This window comes from Clytia hemisphaerica, unplaced genomic scaffold (genome assembly GCF_902728285.1).
Source record: "Clytia hemisphaerica strain Z4C2 unplaced genomic scaffold, Clytia hemisphaerica genome assembly, whole genome shotgun sequence".
NCBI classification, from domain to species: Eukaryota; Metazoa; Cnidaria; class Hydrozoa; order Leptothecata; family Clytiidae; genus Clytia; species Clytia hemisphaerica.
This window is the reverse complement of record NW_027104237.1, coordinates 127,126-152,300: the sequence shown is the minus strand read 5'-3', so window position 1 is coordinate 152,300 and position 25,175 is coordinate 127,126. Positions and strand designations below refer to the sequence as shown.

Genomic DNA, 25,175 nt, shown 5'->3' with positions numbered 1-25,175 from the left:
GATCGGTAAGCTATAGGAATAAAATGCTTCTAAAGTCACTTTTATTTATTCTTTTATTTTATCCATAGAACTGTCTTGTTATGGTGGTTGGTCCAGTTGGTTCAGGGAAGGTTTGTAAAGTATTTCACTTTTTTCGTTGGAACTTTGACAACCAGAGATGTAATAATATACTCATGCTATAAAGCTTTGCACAGAGACGTAGCCACGAGTTTTCGTTTCGGGGGACGAGAATTTTGACCTTTTTTGGGGGAAAATTATTGGAGAAAATCTTTTCTCGTAACTTATGCGCCGTAGGGGTAAATCGTTGCTCGAAGCAATCCCAAATACCTTAAAAAAAGGCATTGGTGAAAAGTCAAAGTTAACGAGAATAAGATCGCAAAACGTTGAAGGAGAAAACATAAAATTTCATGACGCAGACAGTTTTCTTTGTAATCTTGGTGCAGCAGGCGAAAACTTTGGTCTAAGAAATCCCAAGCTTAAATGAGGCCTTTAAAAAGTAGCCAGAAAAAGGTCACAGAAACTACAACCCCTTAACATGCTATTGGGAAAAGTTTGACAATTTTGGTCAATTTTTATGTTTGGATGCGACGACCACCACCACTACCACCACCGCAGCCGCCCACCCTTCTCCCCCTCGGTTGATGTGCCACTGATAGCATTAGAGGAGATGCAATAACATGAACATACCCATGCTATTTCTTTGAATTTTACATACGTAAAATGCGATGCAGGTGATGCTATTACTAGGAAAAAAAGTTCGTTGGGGAAACGTCCGGTCACCTTAGAAGCCTTTAAAATCAACAAAACTGCGATGGTGTTTATTAGTTCTCCTTCTTTTCCTTCTTTAACAGACGTAAAGATTGTTTTTCTAAAACGTGTTGTACGTGTTGCTATGCCAGTCAAAGCTTTATATTTGTATATAATATCAATAGACGCCATCTGATGAATAAGAAAATCAAATACGTGTTTTTTTTATAAGAACAAGCTCTATTCGAGCATGATGCTTTGATGGCCAAAATCTTAAGAACAAGTTAAGAACATTTTAAGGCTTTGCGGGCTCTAAAACAAACAAAAATACTCGTAAAACATAATCACAAAATATTCAAAAAATGACTAAATCGAGAACATGTTCAGAACATTTTTAGGCTTTAAACTCAAAAAATTTAGTTCTGATATAACTAAAAAGATGTAATGACGTCAATGCAGATTGCAAGGCCTATGTATAAGAATGAGAGTTTTTCGATTTTTTTTGTGGAGATTTATTTTTAATTATTTTTAATTTATTATGAATTTAAAACGTATTTTCTTGATTCTGTGATTCCTTAAAGCTTGGTTTCCACTGTGTGATAACTTGTGATAGTGTGTGATAGTGTGTGACAAAAAACTTGAGATAAAATTTTGTTTAGTGGAAACGCATCTGTCATATCCGCTCGTAGAAAGAGGGAAAATTTGTGATAGCAAACTATGGAATTTGCTTTCTGATCATGGTCAAAAATAGTGTGACATTTGAAAATTGACAATTTTTCAATTTTTTTACACTTCAGGTGATAAATGTGGCTGACATTTGTTTTGACAGCTGAAAATTTACACACTTCAAGTTCAAAGCTTAACCTAGGCTTGTAGTAGTTTGAAAAGTTCTGTTAGGTGATGGTTTGTGGCTTACAACCATTTACACTTGACTACTTGGAAATGTCAACCACGTGTTTTCACGTCGAGTTTTAACCACGATCCATCACCCATTAATAAAAATTTTAATTCTCTATCGTTTCATTGAAATGTTCGCTGTTTTTTTTAGACATACCTGGTAAGCCACAATTGTTTTCTAAAAATTGTGACTGACGTAAGCCACATGACAATGTAAGCCACAAAAAATCACCTGATTTAGAGTGAAATTTAGGGATATCTAGAAGAGATATTGTAACCGTTTTTTCTGCACTTTGAAATTCGATCTTTTCCCCTTTTGAGGAATATATAAACTTAGTGTCAGCCACATTATATCACCTGAAAACCTTTGGTTAAAGATATCATATACAAAATGTCACAAAAACAGGGGGTATTTTTGACCATGTTCTTCTATTATATTTTTAACAAAGGAAAATTGAAATAACAAAGAAATGTGACGTAGAATACACCAGGTGTGTCGGGGCGCCTTTTGAACTTTCTTGTCACACGTTATCTCACACAATTTTCGTGTTCTTGGATTGAAATTCATTTCAATCCAAGAACACACTATCACACGTTGTCACAGTGTGATAACGCGTGATAAAAACTCTTTTTAAACGTTTCCACTATGAGATAGAATTTTATTTTGTGATAGTGTGTTCCAGACAGGCTGCCTGTCACACATTATCACATGTTATCACACAGTGGAAACTAAGCTTAAAGGATCAAAAGGAATAAATAAATAAATAAATCTAGATCCAGAATGAATATTAGCTGAGAGGTCATAAATACCATACTCTCACTGAGTAGCTTCTGATGGGATTATTCAACGTTTTATTATGTGGTGTAAGTTTTGGTTAGAGAGTATGGATCTCCAGACTAAATCTAAATGAATATAGACCATGGAAGAAACGATTCGTTCAGTTTAAAAGATTGCACTAGAATAATTAGTTTTCACCAACAGTTTTAGATGAGAATCTTTCTCTGAGTGGTATCTATGTATTGAAATGTAATCTTTAAACCATGTCGAGGCTTTTAGATAACTAATTATTAAGTCAGTACCCATTTTAGGAAGAGCAAAGTTAATGTTTATGTCCATTGAGCTCTTCTAGAAATTTTTTGTTGAGGATATATTGGATATTTTCTCCCGGGGGTAGTGAAAAATCTGCAAAATGTGCCTTGTTTTGGGGGCAAACTTGCTCTGTTTCAGGGGGGGGTCTTGCAGTTACTCCTTGACACTATGTGGAGTAACTGCAATTTTGGACATTCTCTACAGACACCACCACCCTTGCAGTTATTCCATAGTGTACTAACTGATCTTACCCTCAAAATTGGTGTATACCACCCCCAAAAATGCCAAATTTGGCAATTTTTTCACTGAATTCCTCATTTTTGATACCATTTTACTGGGTATGTCTTATTAACGACCGTTCAAGAGTTAAATATCTCAATCATTTTCCAAGTTTGTTAAAATATCTTTCATGCCTTGATTGAAGAAAAAATTTTGTGATTGTTTTTTGACTTTTGAAAAAAATGTTTTGAATTTTTTTGCTTCCAGAACTTTTAAAAACCTAAAATTTTAAGTGAAAAATTGAAAAATGTGCTCACTTAGTACACCATATCCTACCAGAATCAACAATTTTGGGCTTAGGCACCACCCATGTTGCAGTTAGTCCACTGGTGGAGTAACTGTTTTCCCAAATTTTGGTTTATATACCACCACGGTAGTAATTGTCATAGTGTTTATATAATAACTGCATGACCCCCCCCTGTCTGTTTAGGGGAAATTTGTTCGAGGGTGGGAGTCAACTTATGATTGTCCAGGGGTGTGATCTGTTGTCCGGGGGTTCAAAATTCACAATGTCCGGGGGGTAAATTTCCAAAAATTGTTATATCCACCCCATGTATTCAATTTTTTTCCGGGAGAGCCCATTTCTCTGGAAAAATTCTAGGAGCAATAAGGAGAATATCGATTGAAATTTTTACTTTGAGGAATGGCCACGCTAGTCATAGTCTAGGGTACTAAACTTCTTAAACAATTTTCTCTGACAAACATTTTTCGTAATATTTCCCTACAAAGACACCTATCAGAAAAGTATTGCAGGGCTTTTCAATTATATTTTATTCGGGAAACGATCATTCTATTAATAATCATAATCATTTCTAAATCATTTTGATCGGGGATTATTTTGCAAACGACCTCACAACTCAGTATTGTCAGCTTTTATATCGTCTCTTATTGATTGTTACTTTCACTTTTTCATTGAATTAACTATAAAGCAAAGGAAACAAAAATGAGTTGGTTAGCTTGGTCCAAGAAAATATTCCTCCTTATACAATTAATGTTACTGGTTATCAAAGAAACAGAAGCGAGGGAAACATATTGTCTTCAAAAGACAAGGCTAACCGTCTTTACTGATGCGGAATATTTGTTTGGTGACAATTATAGTAATATATATGAATACCATTTCCTTGTGTCGGTTATAAAAACTGTTTTACGAGATCAATGTTACGAAGGAAGACTGTACGACCAAGCTAACCGTAAATTCATCAAGATCAATGATGTCGAAGACATTCGATCGGACTTCGAGAAACTTTCCCACAATTTTCAACCCATCAAAAGAGATGAAATGTACAGTTTCGTTGACGAATTCTACGGTGAAATAAATAATACAAATGATTCAAGAGAAATCATCCTTTATTTATATGCAGAATACAACACGCTACGTTCTTATATGGAGTTGAAAGTGCTTTCCAAAAATCCAAAGGTTTCTATTATTATCGGATGCTTGACTTTCTTAAGCTACGGCAGTTTTCCTTTTCCTGAGCTTGCCTGGTTACCATTTCATCGTTTCATTCTTATCACTATCGCATATAATCTTCCCTTACGGTACTTGCAAAATGACGAATTAAAAGTTAAAGCTTTAGACAAGTTTCACCGAGAACATAATGGTGTTCCCATTTGCTTCCAAAGTCTTTTAGGACTGCTTAGAAATCCGAACTTCAATCGATTTGAGTATCACTCAAACACGCTTCTACCAGACACACATTTCCCAAAGACAATTCAAAATTTAACTATTTATTTTCAATCAAACTTGGAAAACACACTGGGTAATTCATTCATCAAGGAAGACACAGATGCACTTTTTCAACTGATGTTTTTTCTGAAGAAGAAATTATTGCAACTCGATGGTACAAAGTTTTTCGTCCTTATGGAAGGAGGAATCAATGCTGCATTAGTGATGCCTTTGTATCAAAAGCTTGGCTTTGAAGTCGTCCAAGACCTGGCAATTTTGGTCGGAGATTTACCGGGTTTAAAGTACGACTTCATAGAAGATATCGGATATTCTGATAGCTTAATCACCGTTTATCCAGAGGATCTGTTAACAGACAAATCTTTAAAACTCTGGATGAAAGCGATTATCGACAAGGTTGAGTCGCATCCACAAAAAGGTGAAATGAAAATAACAAACAAGGATTATTGAAAAAAACTTTAAATAACGTTTTGGATATTAATGTACAACTTCATTTGAATAATGGAGGATTTCTCATGACGCAGAACAAACGTATGAAATAAATTACAGTATTTCGTTTAGCATAGTCAATTTTGTAAATAATTTTGTCAGTTTTCTTTTGCCTAAAAATGCTCTTTAAATGTTCTCATTCTGAATCATATTGTGAATATTTGTGTTATTTCCTATGAAATTGAGTGTTTTCAGAGTTCGTAATAAAATGTTCATATCTATGTTCTTAAGATTTTAGCCATCGAAGCCTTTTCTTATATAATTTTTATTCTTATAAAAACATCTAGATGAAAAACCTACTGTTCTAGGAACCATTTAATTCCCGTTGAAAGTTTCCGGCTGCTCTTATTTCATTTTTGTAATTTGAGACTCAAATTGTTCTTATCCTGTTCTTATTTTAGGGCAAAGTTGAGGCTAATTTCTACTACTTTGACCTTTTTATTTGCTTTAAATTCATTTATTCCGGACAGTGTTAGCTTTGTTTTCAAATTGTTCTTATTTTTGCCGATTTTGAGGGTCATTTTATCCAATAAAATTGTTCTTACAAAAAAAGTGCACGATAATATCCCGTAACTATCATGTTATTATCATATCACACATTTATTACACTTACATATTACATTTAGTATATAACACGTATTATAAGCGACTCCTCTCTGGTATTATATTAGAGACAATCTCATATACCATAGTATCTATCATAGTATCAATAAAAATGTCCTGTTTATCGAAGAGCCTTGTGGCGTCCAAATAAAGACTTTAATACTCTTAGGTTCCAAATAAACGGGGGGGTTCGAATAACGGGGGGTTGGAAAATTTTCTAGATTTTAATAAACGGGGGGGACCTAATTGCCGGGGGGGTTGGAAATTGTACTTCTGAAACCCAAAAATAAGGTAAAAATAGGCTAAAATCAGGCTATTTAGAGCAAAATAAGGGGCCTTCTCTTTGACAGCTGAAAATATTCTTAAAGATTAATAAACGGGGGGGTCCTAATAAGGTCCGGGGGGGTTGGAAAATTTTCGAAAAATTAACAAGCGGGGGGGCCCGTTTATTTGGAACCTAAGAGTACAGTATTTTGCGCAGTCAATTTTGTAAATAATTTTGTTTTGTCAGTAATCGTTTAAATGTCGTTAGTAGATTTATGAGTAGATAAAATATATTGTTTTTTTTGAAGATTTTTTTGTTCCAAATAATGAATTTAATGTTAGTGCCCGTAATGCGCTCAAATGATGGAGTTCATTCATTCATTGTGGTGTGATTAATATACTATTAACCCTTCAAGCATTTTCCTATTTTTTACTGGTTGAAGCGTCTGGGGGAGATAGATAATTGGCAAAATTTTGGTTCTGCCATCTGCCTCATTGGTATTTTACACACCAGACTGAAATATTGACCGATTGGGTTCCATGATGATGATATTCTTAGCATATTCTTAATTTTTTGGTAACTTTCTTCATGACTTTCTTTGTAAAATATACTCTTATAAAAAATAACGTGTACTCCAAGAATCTTTTGTCACTATTGTCAGTTTTCGATTCGATTTGCTCTCATTATAACTCCATTTTTTACCTTTCTTGCAAAATCAGCTTGGTGAAAGTAGCAAAAAAAATTTTCTGGCAATTTTCTTGAAACATATTAAAATCATACATGTAATTTTTTCCTTGGAAAATACAAGAGATTATATTGGTCGATTTTCCTCGAAAATAGATGAACTTGCCTTGGGTTGTTTCCATTACCAAATGCAAGAAATGTGTTTTATCTAATTTTCCTTTGAAAATACAGGACATACAGGAAAATGTTTTAATCACGGTTCCATTCAATAAACAAGAAAATATTGTCGTTCATTTTCCTTGAAGAAATAAGAAATCAATTCTTTACAAGGAAGAAATACATTTAATTTTCAATAATGACAGCGAGCGAAGCGAGCTTGATTATATATGGTAAAGAATCGTCTTAGACCACGCCAGGACGGCTAGTACAGATACAGTAACGAACAAATAATACGAAACACTGGACAAAAAAACTCATGTCCCGGTAAGACCTAAGTGATATCGATAAGTAGACTTTTTAGGAATCGTTGAAACTGTAAACCTGCACGGCCACTAGAATTTTACGACGTCACTTTAAACCGACAGAAAAAAATATGTTTGGGGGCGGCGACTTTTTTATAAGAGCAAACTCTATAAGAGCATGATGCTTCGATGACAGAAATCTTAAAGGATAGGTTAAGATTTAAGAACTTTTTAAGGCTTTGCGGACTTGAAAAAAACAAAGATGTTCACAAAATATTCAAAAATGACTAATTGAGAACATGTTAAGAACATTTTTGGGCTTTAAACTCAAAAAAGTTAATAACATTCAAAGGCTTGAAAAAATTTAGAAGTTCTTATATATCACAAAAAATTGTAATTACATCAATGCAGATTGCAAGGCCTATCTATGTAACAGAAATTATTTGTTTCCAAAACGAAAATACATGGCGTCCACCCCCCCCCCACTTAAAGTGGGGGACCTAAAAACTAAAAGAACCCAAAAAAGCCAGGTACCTGGAAGTATTCCCACTTTCAGGGGATACCTGATATGCTTGGGGTTCCTGTAATCTCGTCACCCAGTGTCTTGTACAATCTTCTGTCTGAACTTCTTTTGAAGGTCGTGCTAAAGGTCGTGCTAAATTAGAATAATAACATTCAGAATTATCTTTTTTACGAAAAGAGGCCTAAAAAGATTTAACTTGATTCAAAACTGAATAGTAGCAGTTTTTTTTTTAACATCGAAACTATCTTACCCTCGTTAATTGTGTTGTTTTGGCTGTGTTTAGTCATCCTCGATCAAGAATCCTTTATCTAAACAACGATCTCTACCTTCTGGGAGTTTCACTTGGGCGATCTCTAAATACTATAATCCCGGGGGGGGGGGCACTCGATCTGAAAACGACCATACGTTCGGCCCAAAATTTGGCTTCTAAAATCGGACCCTTACAGTGCAGTGAATTTCCATGAAAAATCATACCCTTACAGTGCACTTTTTCAAAACTTCTCGCCCGTACGGGCGAAAATTTTTGCAATTTTCCAAGAAAATGTGGAATTTTTCCTCCAAAATTGACCAATTTTGTGCCAATTTTACCAAAAAATTGGCCTTTTATCACAATTTCCGACCCTTACAGTGCAGTTCAGTGCAGTTTTGTAATTTCCTACCCTTACAGTGCACTACCCTTAAGGGCCGAACGTCTGGTAGGTCATTTACCTTAAGTGCCCCCCCCCCCCGGGACTATAATCGAGAAAAAAAAAACATAAAAAGTTAGTAAGAATATTTTCTTTCTTGGGATGGAGTTTTGTTCAAAATTTTAGTTCGAAACAACTGCGAAGGAGCGTTCTTTTTTTCTGAGAAACATTGAAACATTGTTGTTGTTTGATTGGCTCGCTCATTGTTTATGGAATTGATTCTACCAATCAGTACGTTTCGAATGTCATGCGTAGAGATAAAATTTATAAACAAACTAAAATTGAAAAAAACTACTGCTGTGATGGTAGGCATATGCTTAACAAGATAAAGGGAAATAAGTAAGTAACTGTTTTGTTGATCAAAAAAAATAAAAGTCAGTAAATAAGGCTAAATTTATTTTCATTCTTTATGTAGTACAATTACAAGTTGTAGAAACTGTAAACAAAGTTTTTACATATAATAGTTAACATCATTGTAAGGCAAGACATCAAGGCAAGAGTATCTTCTTAAGAATTTTTTAAGAGGAATTTAAACTAAAGAAATCATTAAATTTCAAGCTTGACTGTCAATGTAAAAAACCAGCTGTCATCAAAATAATTGACTGTCAACATGTAAATATTGATTGTCAATAAGAGTACTTGGCAGTCAATCCAAAAAATTGACTGTAAATAAAGAAATATTGACGGTCAATATATTCTTTTACTTTTCAAGAAAATGGATTGACAGTCAATAGAAAAAATTTTTTGTCAATAATCTGTAATTGACAGTCCAATAAAACTGTTGATTGTCAATTAAAGCTACCGACAGTCAGTGAAAAACATTGAACATGAGCCTAATCAATGTTTTTTGACCTAACGGTTTGCCATTTCTAGCATGGTGTATACATCTTATGAGAGAAAATCTTATTTGTAGTATTTATAGTATATTATCTGATGATCACACAAGGCGTGAAACTGACAGTAATATATGGATTTTAAATCTTAACAAATGAAAATATATGTATACATTTCCTAATAAAAACTTCATTTCTCTCTTGTGGGACTCTATCTTTTTCTTGCAGTACTCCTTGTTTCCAAATTTTGGTTTGAATTGTTTGGCAAAAAGAATATCAGTCATCACCTTACGAGTCCATACAATGCTCGCAAAATATGCTATGTTTTGGATTTTAGGCATGATATAATGAAAAGTTATGAATTATTTTGAAAATTTTTATTCCTCTAATGGTTTTTTCAACCACTTGGCTATCCGCTCATATGTTCAATACAAACCTTGAAAACTCGGGCATGCCCGGTCCAAATCGCGTACACTACACATCTTAAAGTGCGGTAACATCAAAGACCTGCGAATCAAAAGAAAATCAAAAGAAATTGCTCCAATAGCAAGGTCTTTCTCTCTCCAACATCTGTTTTTATATTCTCTTTTGGTATGCGAGTTTTTCAAAGTTTTTTTGTGGTGATTTATTTTTAATGAAAAAGATTTTTGTTAAATAACTATTTATTTATCATTTATTATGAGTTTAAAAGCTGTTTCCTTGATTCTTTAAAGGATAAAAAGGAATTAGGAAATAAATAAATCTGGATCCTGAATTCAGTCCAAAAGATTCCGCTAGAATAATTAGTTTTCCCCAACAGTTTTAGATGAGACTCTTTCTCTGAGTGGTATCTATGTATTGAAATGTAATCTTTAAAAAATGGCGAAGTTTCTAGATATCTAATTATTAAGTCTGTACCTGTTTTAGGAAGAGCAAAGTTAATGTTTATGTTCATTGAGCTCTTCCAGAAAATCTTTTATGGAAGATATATTAGATATTTTGTCCCGGGGGTAGTGAAAAATCTGCAAAACTTGCCTTGTTATGGGGGGTAAACTTGCTCTGTTTAGGGGAAATTTTTAATGTTCGAGGGTGGAGGTCAACTTATGCTTGTCCGGGGGTGAGATCTGTTGTGCAGGGGTTCAAAATTCACAATGTCCGGGGGGTGATTTCCAAAAATTGTCATTATCTTCCACCCACCTGTATTCAATTTTTTTCCGGGAAAAGTCGAGAGCAATAAGGATATCGATTGAAATTTTTACTTTGAGGTAATGCCCACACTAGTCAAAGTCTTGGGAATAATCATAATCATCATTATCATTTCTAATAGGCACTTTAGGCCGATTTTCAAACTTTCAAATCCCCCTATCAAACTGAGTTCTTTGGAAAGCTCTATCTTTTCTCGTTTTAACGAGGGGTCGTTGACCTATGTAGCATTTATAGAAAAAAAAGTTATTGGATTTTTTGTGAAGCTGATTGGAGCAAAAATTAGCCAACTTTTACTGTAGAGGGCCTTCCAAAAAGTGGACCAAAAAAGGACATTTTTTAATAGAAAAAAACTCTATTTTGGGAATGTTTCGGCTATAATTCTGATTTTTTTTCTTCTAGGTGATCTTTGATCATTATGCTATAGGTTCAAAATTTTTTTTTGAAAAAACTCAATTTATCCCAGAATTAACACCTTTTTTATAGAGACACCTAACGAAAAAATGAAGAAATCCGGGGGTAAAAGGTACTAAAAATCACGATTAAAAGTAAGGATTTTATTTTTTCATGCTCGTTTTGATTAATTTCTGTGCTAAAAATGGTAACTCGTAGTATCAAAAAAGAATTTTTCAAAAATTTCAAATTTTCGGCCCTAAATTAAGAAATTTTGATTTTGAGCCACCTGATGACGTCATAAAACCGTTTTTTCGCAATAACTTTCGATGTACTTTGATTATAAAGCTGAAATTTTGCACACTGAAAGATATTAAGACAAAGAAAATTTTCAAAAAAAAAATTTGGAAAAAAATGATGACGTCAGCATTTTATTGCAAAAATTCGAATTTGGCTTATTTTTGCTGACGTCAGCAGAAAAAATTAAAAATTTTGGTTTCAATGTGTTACAAATGCTCCACAAGTTCATGTTCAAAATTTTATGACCAAAGGTGGCTCCAGTTGGAAGATATTTAAGTTTCTTGATTTAATGACGTCACAGTGAGCTGCTGAGACGTCATAAAACTGTTTTTTCGCCATAACTTGTGATATACTTGGATTCAATTTCCACTCCCGGCCATTCGCCGGAATAAATCATTGCATTACAAAATTTCTTCCTCTACATGTTTTTTTTTTATAAGCATTGCACTTATAAGCATATCTAGGCTCAGATATGGGGAAAAATTAAGCATATGGCAAGCATTACTTGAGCCTACGAAAAATGTTTTTTTCCTGATTTTGGCTTTTTTTGGCTGGAATTTTACCGATTTTCAGTATTTCCCTAAATTTATGCTTTAGATTTAAGCATCCCCTCAAGCATTTTTCAGCCTTATTAAGCTTTCGACCTAAGCATTTCTGAGCCTGTTTTCGGATTTTTGTATGCTTATAAAAAAAAAAAACATGTATGGTATTATATCAAATTTAGCACTAAATATTTTACATGGATTCTGAAACTGCAAAGTTTTACGCACTGAAGAATAAAGAACAATTTTTGTTTTTTTCAGCAGGAAATTTTGAATAATAGATGAAAATAGATGAAATCACTGTATATCAGGATTTTATATAAGACATATCGGCTGACAACAGCCAAAATTTAAATGTTTGTCAATTTAATTTCATATGAACAACAATACATACTTTGATTCATGCAAGAAATTTCACCATTTTCTTATATTTTATATTATTTAATAAATTGGAATTCTTAAATTAACAAAATTATATAAAAAGATTATCCTCAACATAATTCCAATAAATTTCACAGGATCGAAATTATCTGACAGAATTTCACCCTAAGAACTTGTTCAAACTCCTGAAAACATAAAACATAAGACACAGTAAGACAATTAACCCTGTTATATCATTAAAAATTAACCAGAGAAGGAATTTTTGGATGAAATTTGACCATTACTTGAGATATATCCTCAAAATTACAAAAGTATCTTAAAGGAAGGAATTTTGTTGAAAATTTTATTAGGGGATTTAATTAAAATCTCTGCCAAAGTTGATTTATTTCATATATTCCCCCAAACTTGTGCTATGTCAGGCCTTATAAACAGGCTTTATTGCTTATTAAATCACAATTTTTGGCCCAAAGATATCCTTTGATTGCTAAATTAAAATTCCTGCTATTCCTGACTATTCATAATTTTTCCAGTAATCGCCTAAGTTAAATACTTGTCAAAATTCTTAAATTAAAAGGTAGTCTCCAAAAGAATTTCGTAATCATAGCCTACTAATAAATACTACTACTCTTTCCATTCTTATTGTATCATAAGATTTAAAACAACAAGGAATGACATAAACAGTCAAGTTCTGTATCAGTTACAGTAAATCAAGAGTCAATTATTTTGGCAACCATACATATGTTTATCGAACAACATACAACTTCATCTCGACTACATATCCAACGTGGCCTGGGTAAAAGTTTTTACATAACAGTCATAATTCAGCTCTGAGTAAGAATCTTTGAGACTTTGATTGAAAACGTGCAGGAAACCATCCAATCCATACAATTCTCTTGTTCTTGTTCTTGTTCAAAATGTTCCCATACATGCACACATTCACGTCAACATCTTGAATTGGGAATCCTGAATAGGTATAAAAAAGAAATTTTCTGACATTTATTGACAGCAGATTTGGTTTGTGCAGTCCTATTAAAACACCTATGAGGCAACATAATCCAAAATACTGTAATTGCAATAATGACAAATCAGATGATCCAAATCCTGTAGCACTCTACAAAGCTACTCTGTCACAGATTTTAAAGCCCACAGCACAGTGATATAGTTATGTTGAATTATGTCACCAGTGTTAGCTGTGCATCCACAAGCAAAAGTCTTCCAGGCGATCCCACTTCGATAGTATCTATTTCTGTTTTCTATTTGGTTGAGTCGCAGGAGGCTCTCAGGCCCATTTTCATAACTATAGACGTTTTTAATTAGCGCCCTGTCAGCACCTTGAGCTGACTATCCAATTCCCCTCACATGGCATGGATTGACCCGGGCAAAGGTTCATTCACTTGCCAAGTGAACTACTACTGCCAGTGAGACAACTAAGGTCAATGACCACTATACCACAGCGCCTATGGCGTGTTACACTATCAATACTATTTAAATAATGCAAACGTATACTGGCAATTCACGAAGAAGTTGAACGCGCATGTAAAGTCGAGTGGTTATAAACAAACTTTTTTTGGTACGGTCTTCAAAATATATTAGATTAACTTCACTTGACTGATTGTTGGTATTAATCCGGGGGGGGGTACTTAGGCAAAAATGGATGATGGGTATGTGCGGACGGTAAGGGTCGGTTTTTTTCACCTTTCAAAGTCTCTCTAAGGGTCGGAAAAATCAGAAAGTTTTAAATTGGTCTCTCTAAGGGTCGGAAAATTCAGGATTCTCAAAAACTCTCTCTAAGGGTCACTTTTTCAGCAAAAATCAGTCTGTCGGTTTTCGGAGGTCCCGTCCACACATACCCCTCATTCGCCAACCCTAGTACCCCCCCCCCCCCGGGTATTAATACATCTAATCTTTATTGATGGGCAAGATAGCAACTATTTTGCCCATGATTCAGGATATCCCAGCATTATCATAGCTGTAGTTTAGTCATTCCAATATTGATTGCAATTTAATTAACCAGCCTCAAAAAAGTATCGGTCGTTGAGTGCTTAGTTTAAGATGGTTGAGGCATTACTGAAAAGATCTATTGGTGTGACTAAAGTGAAGAATTGATGCAGCAAATAACCAAAGGCCAAGGGAGTGGGGAGTGTAAAGTTTCAGCATCACTTCAAGGCCTCATAAAAAGCATATAAAAAGGGTTAAGCCTTTCTTTAGAGCAACTTGCCAGGAAAGAAAATGACTCTGTAACTCTTTTATTTCTCTTAGAAGCTTTATGATTGAAAGAAAATCATTTAACAAACTCACCTTTTCCAATTCTATGGTCTTTTTAAAGAATTTTAACAGGATTGTCAACAATTTTGATGTGGATGTGTCTACTCTCTTCTGGCTGTCGTCTGTAGGATCAAAAAACCCGTGCAAAATCGAAAGTGATTCTTGAGACGGGGGTAACGTTGGAAATTTGATAATCACAAAAGTGATTTTTCGCAAGGTTAGCAATACATTAAATATAAAGTGTTTATAGTTTTTGGAAACCTTATTTTCTGTTCTATAATAAACAGGGTGTGCCTTTTTATTAAACGTGGCTGGAAAAAAGTTGTGACAAAAAAAGGTTTTCAAAGCTCTGTAGAATTTTACTGAAGAAAATTATGAATTTAGCACACTCGGGAGAAACTAAGTCAATTATCAAGGCTCTGAATATAGACGATCCTATCGTCTACACAAGATCACTAAAAAGGGAATAGTTTAGGAGAGGCGTGATAAATTCGGGTGGAGTAAGCAGTGGCGGAGATGTTTACAGTGTAGACGATACCAATTTGGCGCAAAAGAAAAAAACTGAAAAAAGCCGTGGATTTGCCTTTGCGTATTATCTGAACACCCAACAGCCCAATAAATAAGAAGAATTAGAATTTGTAACACCAGTTCTAAAAGGTTCTATTCCTAGAAACTTAGGGAAATAGATTAGAAACAAACATGAAAAAATAGTACATGAAGGAAAGTATTTTCAATCAAAAATCAAAAAGTAGTTTGAGGTATAAAGTAGTTGAGAATAGAGTGAGAATATGTGAAAATTACTTGCTCATGCTCATAAACCACATCAAAGCACAAGCTGAAAATTTCAAGGAATGGAAAGAATGGAAAACATACCTTGCCTGATTAAAATGGAATCTTGAGGGGAAAGTCAGTCAGGTTGTTGTTCATATTCAAAAAGATTTTTCCAAAAGCAAATCTTGAGGAATCTAATCCCTACTGACACACTAAAGACTTATATACTGTACACAAAAATTCATGCATAAAAAAGACTAATAAAAGTAGAAATAATTGTTCTCCACCATGAAAATAAATCTCATAAAAACAATCTGAGTGAAATTTCATCAGCCATCTTTCTCAAACGTTTAGCTGTTTGCACTGTTTGCACTCAGTTCGAACAAAAAACGGAAACGGAAAATCTCGAAAACCCGCTGACCTGTCTCAGAGGTCAGTCAGGCAAGGATTTTTATATTGAGGTGCGCCAAATTGGTATCGTCCGTTTTGTTCCAAAACTCTACCGCCACTTTTTTCCCGTAAACCGCCCTGACGCCTTAACTCTTACTCGCATTTACTATAAACGGACGATAGCATCGTCTACTCTGAATACAGTTATTGTTTTTTTTAAAGGCTAGAAGGAGACCTTGCGAAATTTCAATTTAAAAATGCATACATTTTCTAAAAAAACCAAAACCCCGTCTCAACATTGAAATCGCGCTTCCACTAAATCGCGGCGAGAGGTTTTAGTCACGTGACTGAAGTGCCTATTTCTAAATCATTTTGATCGGGGATTATTTTGCAAACAACCTCACAACTCAGTATTCATAGCTTTGATATCGTCTCTTATTGACTGTCACTTTCACTTTTTCATTGAATTAACTATAAAGCAAAGGAAACAAAAATGAGTTGGTTAGCTTGGTCCAAGAGAATATTCATCTTGTTAATGTTACTGGTTATCAAAGAAACAGAAGCGAGGGAAACATATTGTCTTCAAAAGACAAGGCTGACCGTCTTTACTGATGCGAAAATTTTGTTTGATGGCTCCTATTTTGATAAATATGAATACCCTTTCTTTGTGTCGGTTATAAAAACTGTTTTAAGAGATCAATGTTACGAAGGAAGACTGTACGACCAGGCTAACCGTAAATTCATCCAGATCAACGATGTTGAAGATATTCGATCGGACTTTGAGAAACTTTCCCACAATTTTCAACCCATCAAAAGAGATGAGATGTACAGTTTCGTTGACGAATTCTACGATGAAATAGATAATACAGATGCTTCAAGAGAAATCATCTTTTATTTATATCATGAATACGACACGCTACGTTCTTATATGGAGTTGAAGGTGCTTTCCAAAAATCCAAAGGTTTCTATTGTCATCGGATGCTTGAGTTTGTTTAGGCGCTACGGCAGTGAAAAGTTTATTGTTCGTTTTCCTGAGCTTGCCTGGTTACCAGTTCATCGTTTCATTCTTATCACTAACGGACTAAATCATCACTTTCGGTACAGGCGAATGGTCGGTGACAAACTTAACCGAGAACATAATGGTGTTTCCATTTGCTTCCAAAGTCTTTTAGGATTACTTAGAAATCCGAACTTCGATCGATTTGAATATCACTCAAACACGCTTCTACCAGACACACATTTTCCAAAGACAATTCAAAATTTAACTATTTATTTTCAATCAAACCTGGAAAGATTATATTTTGGTGATGCGCTTCCCTTCATTAAGGAAGACACAGATGCACTTTTTCAACTGATGGTTTTTCTGAAGAAGAAATTATTGCAGCTCGATGGTACAACAAAGTTTTTTGTGTTGATGAAAGGAGTTGAAATGAATGAATCAGTGACGTCTTTGTATCAAAAGCTTGGCTTTGAATTCATCCACGACCAGGCAATTTTGAACCGAGATTTACCGGTTCTAAAGTTCAGCTTCATTGACGATATCGATTATTCTGAAAGCTTAATCACCGTTTATCCAGAGGATGTCTTAACAGACAAATCTTTAAAACTCTGGACGAAAGCAATTATCGACACGGTCGAATCGCATCCACGAAAAGGTGAAATGAAAATAACATTAAGTGATAATAAATAACTTTAAATATCGTTTCGGATATTAATGTACAACTTCATTTGAATAATGGAGGATTTCTCATGACGCAGAACAAACGTACAAAATGAATTACAATATTTCGTTTTTAGCGGCGTCAATTTTGTAAATAATTTTGTCAGTTTTGTCAGTAATCATTTAAATGTCATTATTTTTGAGTAGATAAGATATTGTTTATTTTGAAGATTTTTTCGTTCCAAATAATGAATTTAATGTTAGTGCCCGTAAGGCGCTCAAATGATGGAGTTCATTCAATCATTGTGGTGTGATCAATATACTATTAACCCTTTTCAAGCATTTTCCTTTTTTTTACTGCTTGAATCGTCTGGGGGAGATAGATAATTGGCAAAATTTTGGTTCGGCCATCTGCTTGATTGGTATTTTACACACCAGAATGAAATATTGACCGATTGGCTTCCATGATGGTGATATTCTTAGCATATTCTTAATTTTTTGGTAACTTTCATCATGAATTTCTTATAAAATATACTCTTATAAAAAAATAATGTGTACTCCAAGAATCTTCTTTCCTTACTATTACATTAAAAAAATGTCAGTTTCGATTCGATTTGCTCTCATAATAACTCCATTTTTTACCTTTCTTGCAAAATCAGCTTGGTGAAAGTAGCAAAAAAAATGTTCTGACAATTTTCTTGAAACATATTAAAATTATCTTTCTTATGTAATTTTTTTCCTTGGAAAATACAAGAGATTTTATCGGTCGATTTTCCTTGAAAAATACATGAATTTTCTTTAGGTTGTTTCGCAATAAAAGAAATAGGTTTTATCTAATTTTCCTTGGAAAATGTTTAAATCACTGTTTCATTCAACAAACAAGAAAATATTGTGGTTCATTTTCTTTAAAGAAATAAGAAAGATAAGACATATTCTTCACAAGCAAGAAATACATTTAATTTTCAATAATGACTGCGAGCGAAGCGAGCTTAATCATCATGGTAAAGAATCGTCTTGGACGACGTCGGGGCGGGCGTCGGGACGGCTAGTACAGATACAGTAACGAATAATAAAACAAATAATACGAAACACTGGACAAAAAAACTCATGTCCCGGTAAGACCTAAGTGATATCGATAAGTAGACTTTTAGAAATCGTTAAAACTGTAAACCTGCACGGCCACTAGAATTTTACGACGTCACTTTAAACCGACGGAAAAAAAAAACTTAGAATGGTGGTTTTTATGAAAAACCTTTTTGGAAAGATTTTTGAGGTGCTGAAATTTTATTACAAACATAAATTGCAAGTCATGTGTCATTGAGGCGTAGTGGTGTGTTGGTCATCGCTCTGGATTCTCATCTGGGAGGTCCGAGTTCGATCCCCGCTGTAGTACAGTTCACTTGGCAAATGAACACACCCTCGCCCGGGTCAACCAATACTCTGATACAAGAGTGTGGGTGATATACAAGATATTGTGGTGTGTGGTGTCACTCGTCCCCTTAACCTGTGACGAGCTTTATGCTCTCCTGCATAGTTTGCAGTAGGACCCATTCCCCAATGGGAAGGGCTGATATCACCATAACAGGTCATTATAAATAATAATCTTTTTATACTTTTTAGTCTTCACTCTTGATGGCTGCAATGAACGAACTTCACGTCAAGAAAGGAGAAATCAAAGTACAAGGGTCTACTGCATTCACAACTCAACAACCGTGGATATTTTCCGGAACGGTTCGGCAAAATATACTCTTTGGTAGAGAGTACAAGAAGGACTGGTACCAAACGGTTATCAAAGCCTGTGGAATGCACACTGTAAGATTTGATTTGTTACATGATTTTAGAGTAAGACCATGTTCAGACGTTACGGTTCCGTTCCGAAACGGTTCCGAAACAAGTGTGAACGTCAAAATTCGAAACGTCAAAAAAGAAGACGCTACAAAGCAAAACAGATAGAAATGGTTTCGCTCCACTTTTTTCATCGGAACGGAACTGCTCCGTTTCCTCGCTCCGAAAGGTTCCGAAACCAATATGAACACACTCGATCCGTAACGAAAATCATACCGGAACGAAACGGAACAGTAACATGTGAACTTGGTCTAAGGATAAGGTCACGTTGGTGCAGTGGTCTAATCACTGTGTCGCCAAGCGGAGGCCCGGGTTCGATTCCCGAAAGTGTCTTTGTCTTCCATCCCTCTATACTGTATACAGCTCGTGACCATAGCAAACTTAGCTCTCTATCCATTTTTAATCTATAAATGTAGTACCACAGTGTGAATAAATCACTGGTCTTCGGCACCAATGTTGCGCCGTGTTTGCTTCGCCACAAGTGAGTTAAGACCAATGCAGTATAAGCCCGAAGGGCTAGAATCGAATCTCCTTGGTAGGATTTGAAGCCACTAAATCCTACCAAAGTTGCGCGGCCTTGAGCGGCCCGTGTGGTTTTTATACAAATTCGGATTGAAAGTAAAACTTTCCGCTAGATTAAAAAAAAATACCACTCGAAAACAAAGAAATCGCTAAATTCAATCCGTCATCAAAGATACGACGCATATTTTAAGGCTTCACTTTTTCTTGCCTGAGAAAGGTTAAAGATTCGCCTCTGGCCCTTCGGGCTTAAAACTCAATGGTTAAGACTTGCCACAATAATCCTACCACAGGACCATAGGATTAGGTAATGTAGCTTCTCAGCTACGGAAATGGCTAATTGATTTGATAAGGTTAATACGCTTTAACGTTAAGGTTGTTTTCTGAGCTTTTAGAAGTTGCGGACACAGATCGATGGTCATAAATGACACTAAAAACCTTATTTTTTATTTGTTTGTATTATATTCGAAATCCCTCTTTTATTTGAATAAATTCTTAAGAACATCTGATGATTAGAAGATGATGTCAAAATATTTTTAAAATTGGTTGAAGATTTTGAAATCAACTTGAAGTATCGTTTAAAAACACATTGTTTGGCTTTTTGGACCTATTTGGAGGTCCTATAGAAATTAACCTGTGTTCGTCCGTCCGTTCGTCTGTTACCAATTTTTCTCGGGATTGAATCATAGGAATTTTGTGATTTTTGGTACAAAGGTGCAAAATGGTGATTACCAAAATGTGACGGAAAAATTGGGGGGGGCAAAATGGCCAAAAATAGGGTCTTTTGGACCTTGTGAAAAGTCCGTTTATTGGTTTTTCCTGATTTTTTATACAAAGAAGTAAAATTAAATTGTGATTAATATGAAAAAGTTCATTTTTCGATAATAAATTTTTGGCACCAATTTGCAAAATTTTAAATTATTCAGTTTTTTTTGCTACATTGCCTTCATTAAACTTTCATTATTCGTCTTATAAACAGGTAGGTCCATAAAAGTATCGCTTGTTATGTATCAAATGAATATACCTTTGCTTGGTTTTTTTTTCGTCAGGATATACGACGTTTCAAGCACGGTGATTTGACTCTGGTTGGTGAAAAAGGAGTGACCTTAAGTGGTGGTCAAAAAGCTCGTGTGGCGTTAGCAAGGTTTGATATAGTCTTTTATCGTTTATATTTGATCCGATTTCTACAAAAACCATCTTAAAAATCGTCTGTTTTATGTTCTGCCGCAAATAATTTGTAGGTTCAGACCGGTAGCATAGTGGCAGGGAAGGCTGAGGAGGGAATTCCACTGGTTTTACCAAAGGTCTGTGTGGCTTAGAATTTTCCAATACTTTTACATTATTGAATGGGCTTTTCCAGAAAAAAAACCGTTTACCCCCTGTTGAGGAGGTCCATTTCCGTTCCAAGGGGGTAAGGCTTGATATGTGGTGGAATTCCATAGGGAGATACAAAAATCTGTCAAAAATAACTGGAATTCCATGGGGAATTTCCAGGGGGTTACAGCATTTCCAGCCACAGAGGGATGGACCTCCTCAACAGCTGGGTATACTCTTTTTTTTCTGGAAAAGTCCAATGAAGCAAGTATGGTTTTGACCAGCTATAATGGTTATAAAAAAAATGACCATCTTTTATTTTCCAGCCGTGATTTTTCTCATTATCCTTTGATCCTAAATAGCTATCGGGGAAAACTTCGTCGGGGAAAATTTTCGTCGGGGAAAAATTCGTCACTTCCTGGTAGTTGGTAAACGCATTAAGGCCGGGGAAAATTTTCGTCGGGGAAAATATTCGTCACTTGTCCAAAATTTCGTCACTTTTCCCCGACGAAGTTTTCCCCGATAAGGTAGCTATCTTTTTTTAACAACAATTGAGGTTACTGGATTTAATGAGTTGCAATGAATGAAATGCGATACAGCGGAGTCTCCTGAAAATACTATTTGAGTAAAGGATACCTTCGAGTTGTAGTTATGAAGATTTAAACTGTAATTTCAAGCTAAGTTAAACTATGGCTTATTCGATAATAACATCGACTATTCGAATCTTTCTATAATTCGAACCTGTTTCCATTTTCCGTCACGAATATCTCTGTAATTCGAACAAATAAGATTCCCCGTTCGACTTCGAATTAGCGAGAGTCGACTGTATTTAGTCGACAACGCTCATCGTGCTTTTTCTTCTTAGAGCTGTTTACAGTGACAAAGATATCTATTATCTGGACGACCCACTTTCCGCTGTAGATACCAAAGTTGGAAGATATATTTTCGAAAAGTAAGTACCTTATCGGGGAAAATTTTCGTCGGGGAAAATTTCCGTCGGGGAAAATTTTCGTCGGGGAAAAATTCGTCACTTGCTGGTAGTTGGCAAACGCATTAAGGCCGGGGAAAATTTTCGTCGGGGAAAATATTCGTCACTTGTCCAAAATTTCGTCACTTTTCCCCGACGAAGTTTTCCCCGATAAGGTATATGAAGCTTCTTCCTTCTTAGACGGATTTTTGTGTCAGTGAAGTATATAAAGAAGCTTTCCTGTCTTAAAATTCTGCATAGTTCATCTCTGGCTTACTTTTTGTGTAAAATCCATTTTCCGTCACATGCGAAAAACCTTCTTTTGACCACTGACCTTTATATATCCCTGGACCAAGCTATATCTGCCTTTTTTGATTGGAGTTTTTTTGGAATTGGTACCCGAGATGAAGCCATTGTAGTGTTTGAAACTTTGCCTAACGACAAACAGCGCTACATCATCAGTGTACAAGCGAAACTAGATATAGCGCTCTCTCCGCGGGTATCAATTTCGAAAAAAAACTCCTATCATAATATTTTGCTTGGTCGGTATTGAGTAACTTGGTCCAGGGATAAATAAAGGTCACTGGTTTTGACTGATAATACTAGGAATGTTAAGATTTTAGGAATACTTCGTATATAAAGTGTTTTGAATTTTCTCCTTTTTTCGAAAAATTAAGCTTTCGTATTTTTCGCGTGTTCGAAAAAGGGATGCTACTGAGTGATTAGGCTGCTGGTATCCACTAACGGTCTGGTGTTTCTATACTACCTGATGTTTTGTAGAGGTCTGTGACTACTAAATGACCTTTAAACATAGACATTGCTTTTTTTCTACTTTTTTTAGTTGCATTCAAAAGCTTTTAAAAGACAAGTTAGTAATCCTGGTGACGCATCAAGTTCAATTTCTTAAGAATGCTTCAGATATCTTGTGTTTGCAATATGTAAGTGATAAATACCTATTATGTCCAAATACTAATAGCCGATGCAGACGGCTTGAAACCTAATCCAATATGTAACAGATCTTTCATTTTGCGCATACAACGGGATATGACGAATGTGACAATCTGACTTGGTTGTTTAGCTAAAACATTCAAAACCGCGTTTAATATATTCATCCCAATGCTGGAGATGCGAGATGATTTCTCTTCTGGAATATGAAACTAATCGCCCTTACTTTTGACCCTTTGACCCTCTGCCCGCGACACAACAGAGCCATTACGTCTCGTTGAAGTTTATCGGGCAAGAAGTTTATCTATTGTCTATAGGTGTGAAAAAAAGACTGGGACGGTTTTAGGGTGGTATAACGGATAAAAGATGCCCGCGCGGCAATTGGCGGCTACGGTCGACAAGGTGTATTAATCTTCTAATCTTTCTTAGCATTTCGGGCTGACCTTCCTTGTTTTTTATTGTTTACAGGAACATTAAAATGCGATGTCATAGCTCAAAACAACTTTTAATCTTTTATTTTGCATCTTTAATTAATTAATTGCTTTTATCTATCTGACTGATCATGAAGGTCGCTTTCTGTTGCGAACTTATACTCTCAAACATTATCTTTAGTTGACATTTTTAATTGAGGTTTTTCATTGTCTTTTAACGAACGTTGCACTCCTTTGCATGTTACCGACGTACTTGCTCTATTGTCTTAAATCCACCAATGAATTGACCCGTTCCTCGTGACACATGGTGTATCGCCGTTTGTACTTGAAAAAAAGGGATATGCCCTTATTTCCTGCACTGTGATCAAACAAATGTTCAGCACAACACACCAACAAAACAGGAATTCTGGCTGAAATTGTTCTCTAAAAATATAACAATGGGCTGTTCCATAAAACTTCCATACAGGGGGGGGGGTGGACGAACCTTTTTAATTGAAAACAAATTTCTTGGAAAAGAATTCTTTTCATGTCTAAGAGTGAGGGTGGACGAACAAAAATAACTTTTTACCCCCTGGAAGAATAAAAAACACTTCTTTAGACCTCCTGGAAATTCTTCTCGGGTTACCCCCTGGAAATCTTTGTCCAGCCCCCCTGTATGGTCATAAAATGGAATGGACCAATATGAATAAGGAAACAAGATATCTCATCACAGATTTCTAAGTTACGGGGTTAAAAATAATCTTTCCGCATATGTAAGCGAGTAGCAGCAAGTATTGATCTTTGCATAATCGCTTGTGATCAGCGGAGAAGCACAACTTGCTCCTCAACAAACTCTATAAAGTGCTCATGAGTGTAATATTTAAGGATAACATAATAATCATTTTTGCAAAGCGTGTTTTATATTACTTCAGGGCAATGTTTGTGAAGGTTCACTGAACGATTTTCAAAACATGGGAATTGATCTTGGTTCCATTATGGATACAGAGAGTGTTGTTGACCGTTCATCTCCATCTAAGAATATTGGCAAAGACGGTGGTGGTGAAGGGTTTCTTGAATCAAATGACGATGATGATAACGGTAAAGAAATCATTTAATTTTACGCCGCATTTCGGACGGCAGAATGAAGCTAGCGCTAGGCGCTTCAAAAGATGGCATTAAGATTTTCCTGGAAAAAGCGGTTTTTGGAATTTTCTCGAGATTTTCTTATTAGTTTTTCCAAGTTTTTTGTACAAAGATATGCATTAGTACTACGATCAATGTGTCCTAAAAAACAACAACTGGTATGTAGAACCGGAAACATGCCGGCAAATCAACGTGTTTTCGTAATTCCGTGACTTTTTTCATTTGACGTCAAGTCATGTTGTGAGCTTCTTACTTCATTATGGATAATAATAGTGGCCGTAGCATGAAGGTAGAGCATCCAACTACGGTGCGCAAGGTTGTGGGTTCGATCGCCGGGTCATACCAAAGATTCTTAAAATGGTACTTCTGGTTGATGCTCAGCAATTAAAGAGACGGATCAAGGGTGAGTGGAGAAACCCATGGAAAGGAGTGGCGCCCTCCCCTACCTTCGGGTAGACAGCTAGAGTAAAGGGAGCCTTCGGGTTGCCGTCGACTGCGATCGCATACTAGTACTTACTTAACTTATGGATAAGAAATCGGACGGCGTGGGTTCAACCCCTGGCCAGGCCGTACCAAAAAACACAAAAATTGTTCTTGCTGTCTCTCATCTCAGCAATTAAAGAAAAGGGTCAAGCGTAAATGGTTAATGTAGGGAGAAAAAGTGGCGCCCATTGGGTAAATAGCTATCTTAAGAGAAGCCATCGGCTGTGGTCGCAAGACTTAACCTCAATCTGATAAATTTGTACATGCAGTATTGACACTTCTTTTTTTTTTTTGGGGGGGGGGGGGTGTTGATTTTGGGTTAATAACTCCGAGGTGCATTGAAACGAAAGTCCAAGCACTCTAGGAGATTGGCTTTGCCTTAAAACGTAAATGAAAATATGTGAAGTTTTTTGCAAGTCACTGG

General features: G+C 35.5%; 1 protein-coding gene across 1 annotated transcript in view; it reads left to right on the top strand.

The window, feature by feature from the left end:
- The window catches only part of LOC136816047 (ATP-binding cassette sub-family C member 4-like), a 62,635-nt gene that overhangs the window by 15,457 nt on the left and 22,003 nt on the right, over nt 1-25,175 (top strand). Inside the window, exons 12-17 of the mRNA XM_067072478.1 lie at nt 69-110; nt 18,746-18,937; nt 20,539-20,633; nt 21,669-21,755; nt 22,612-22,708; nt 24,058-24,223. Of these exons, the coding sequence (XP_066928579.1) occupies nt 69-110; nt 18,746-18,937; nt 20,539-20,633; nt 21,669-21,755; nt 22,612-22,708; nt 24,058-24,223 (679 nt within the window). The remainder of the gene's footprint in view (nt 1-68; nt 111-18,745; nt 18,938-20,538; nt 20,634-21,668; nt 21,756-22,611; nt 22,709-24,057; nt 24,224-25,175) is intronic.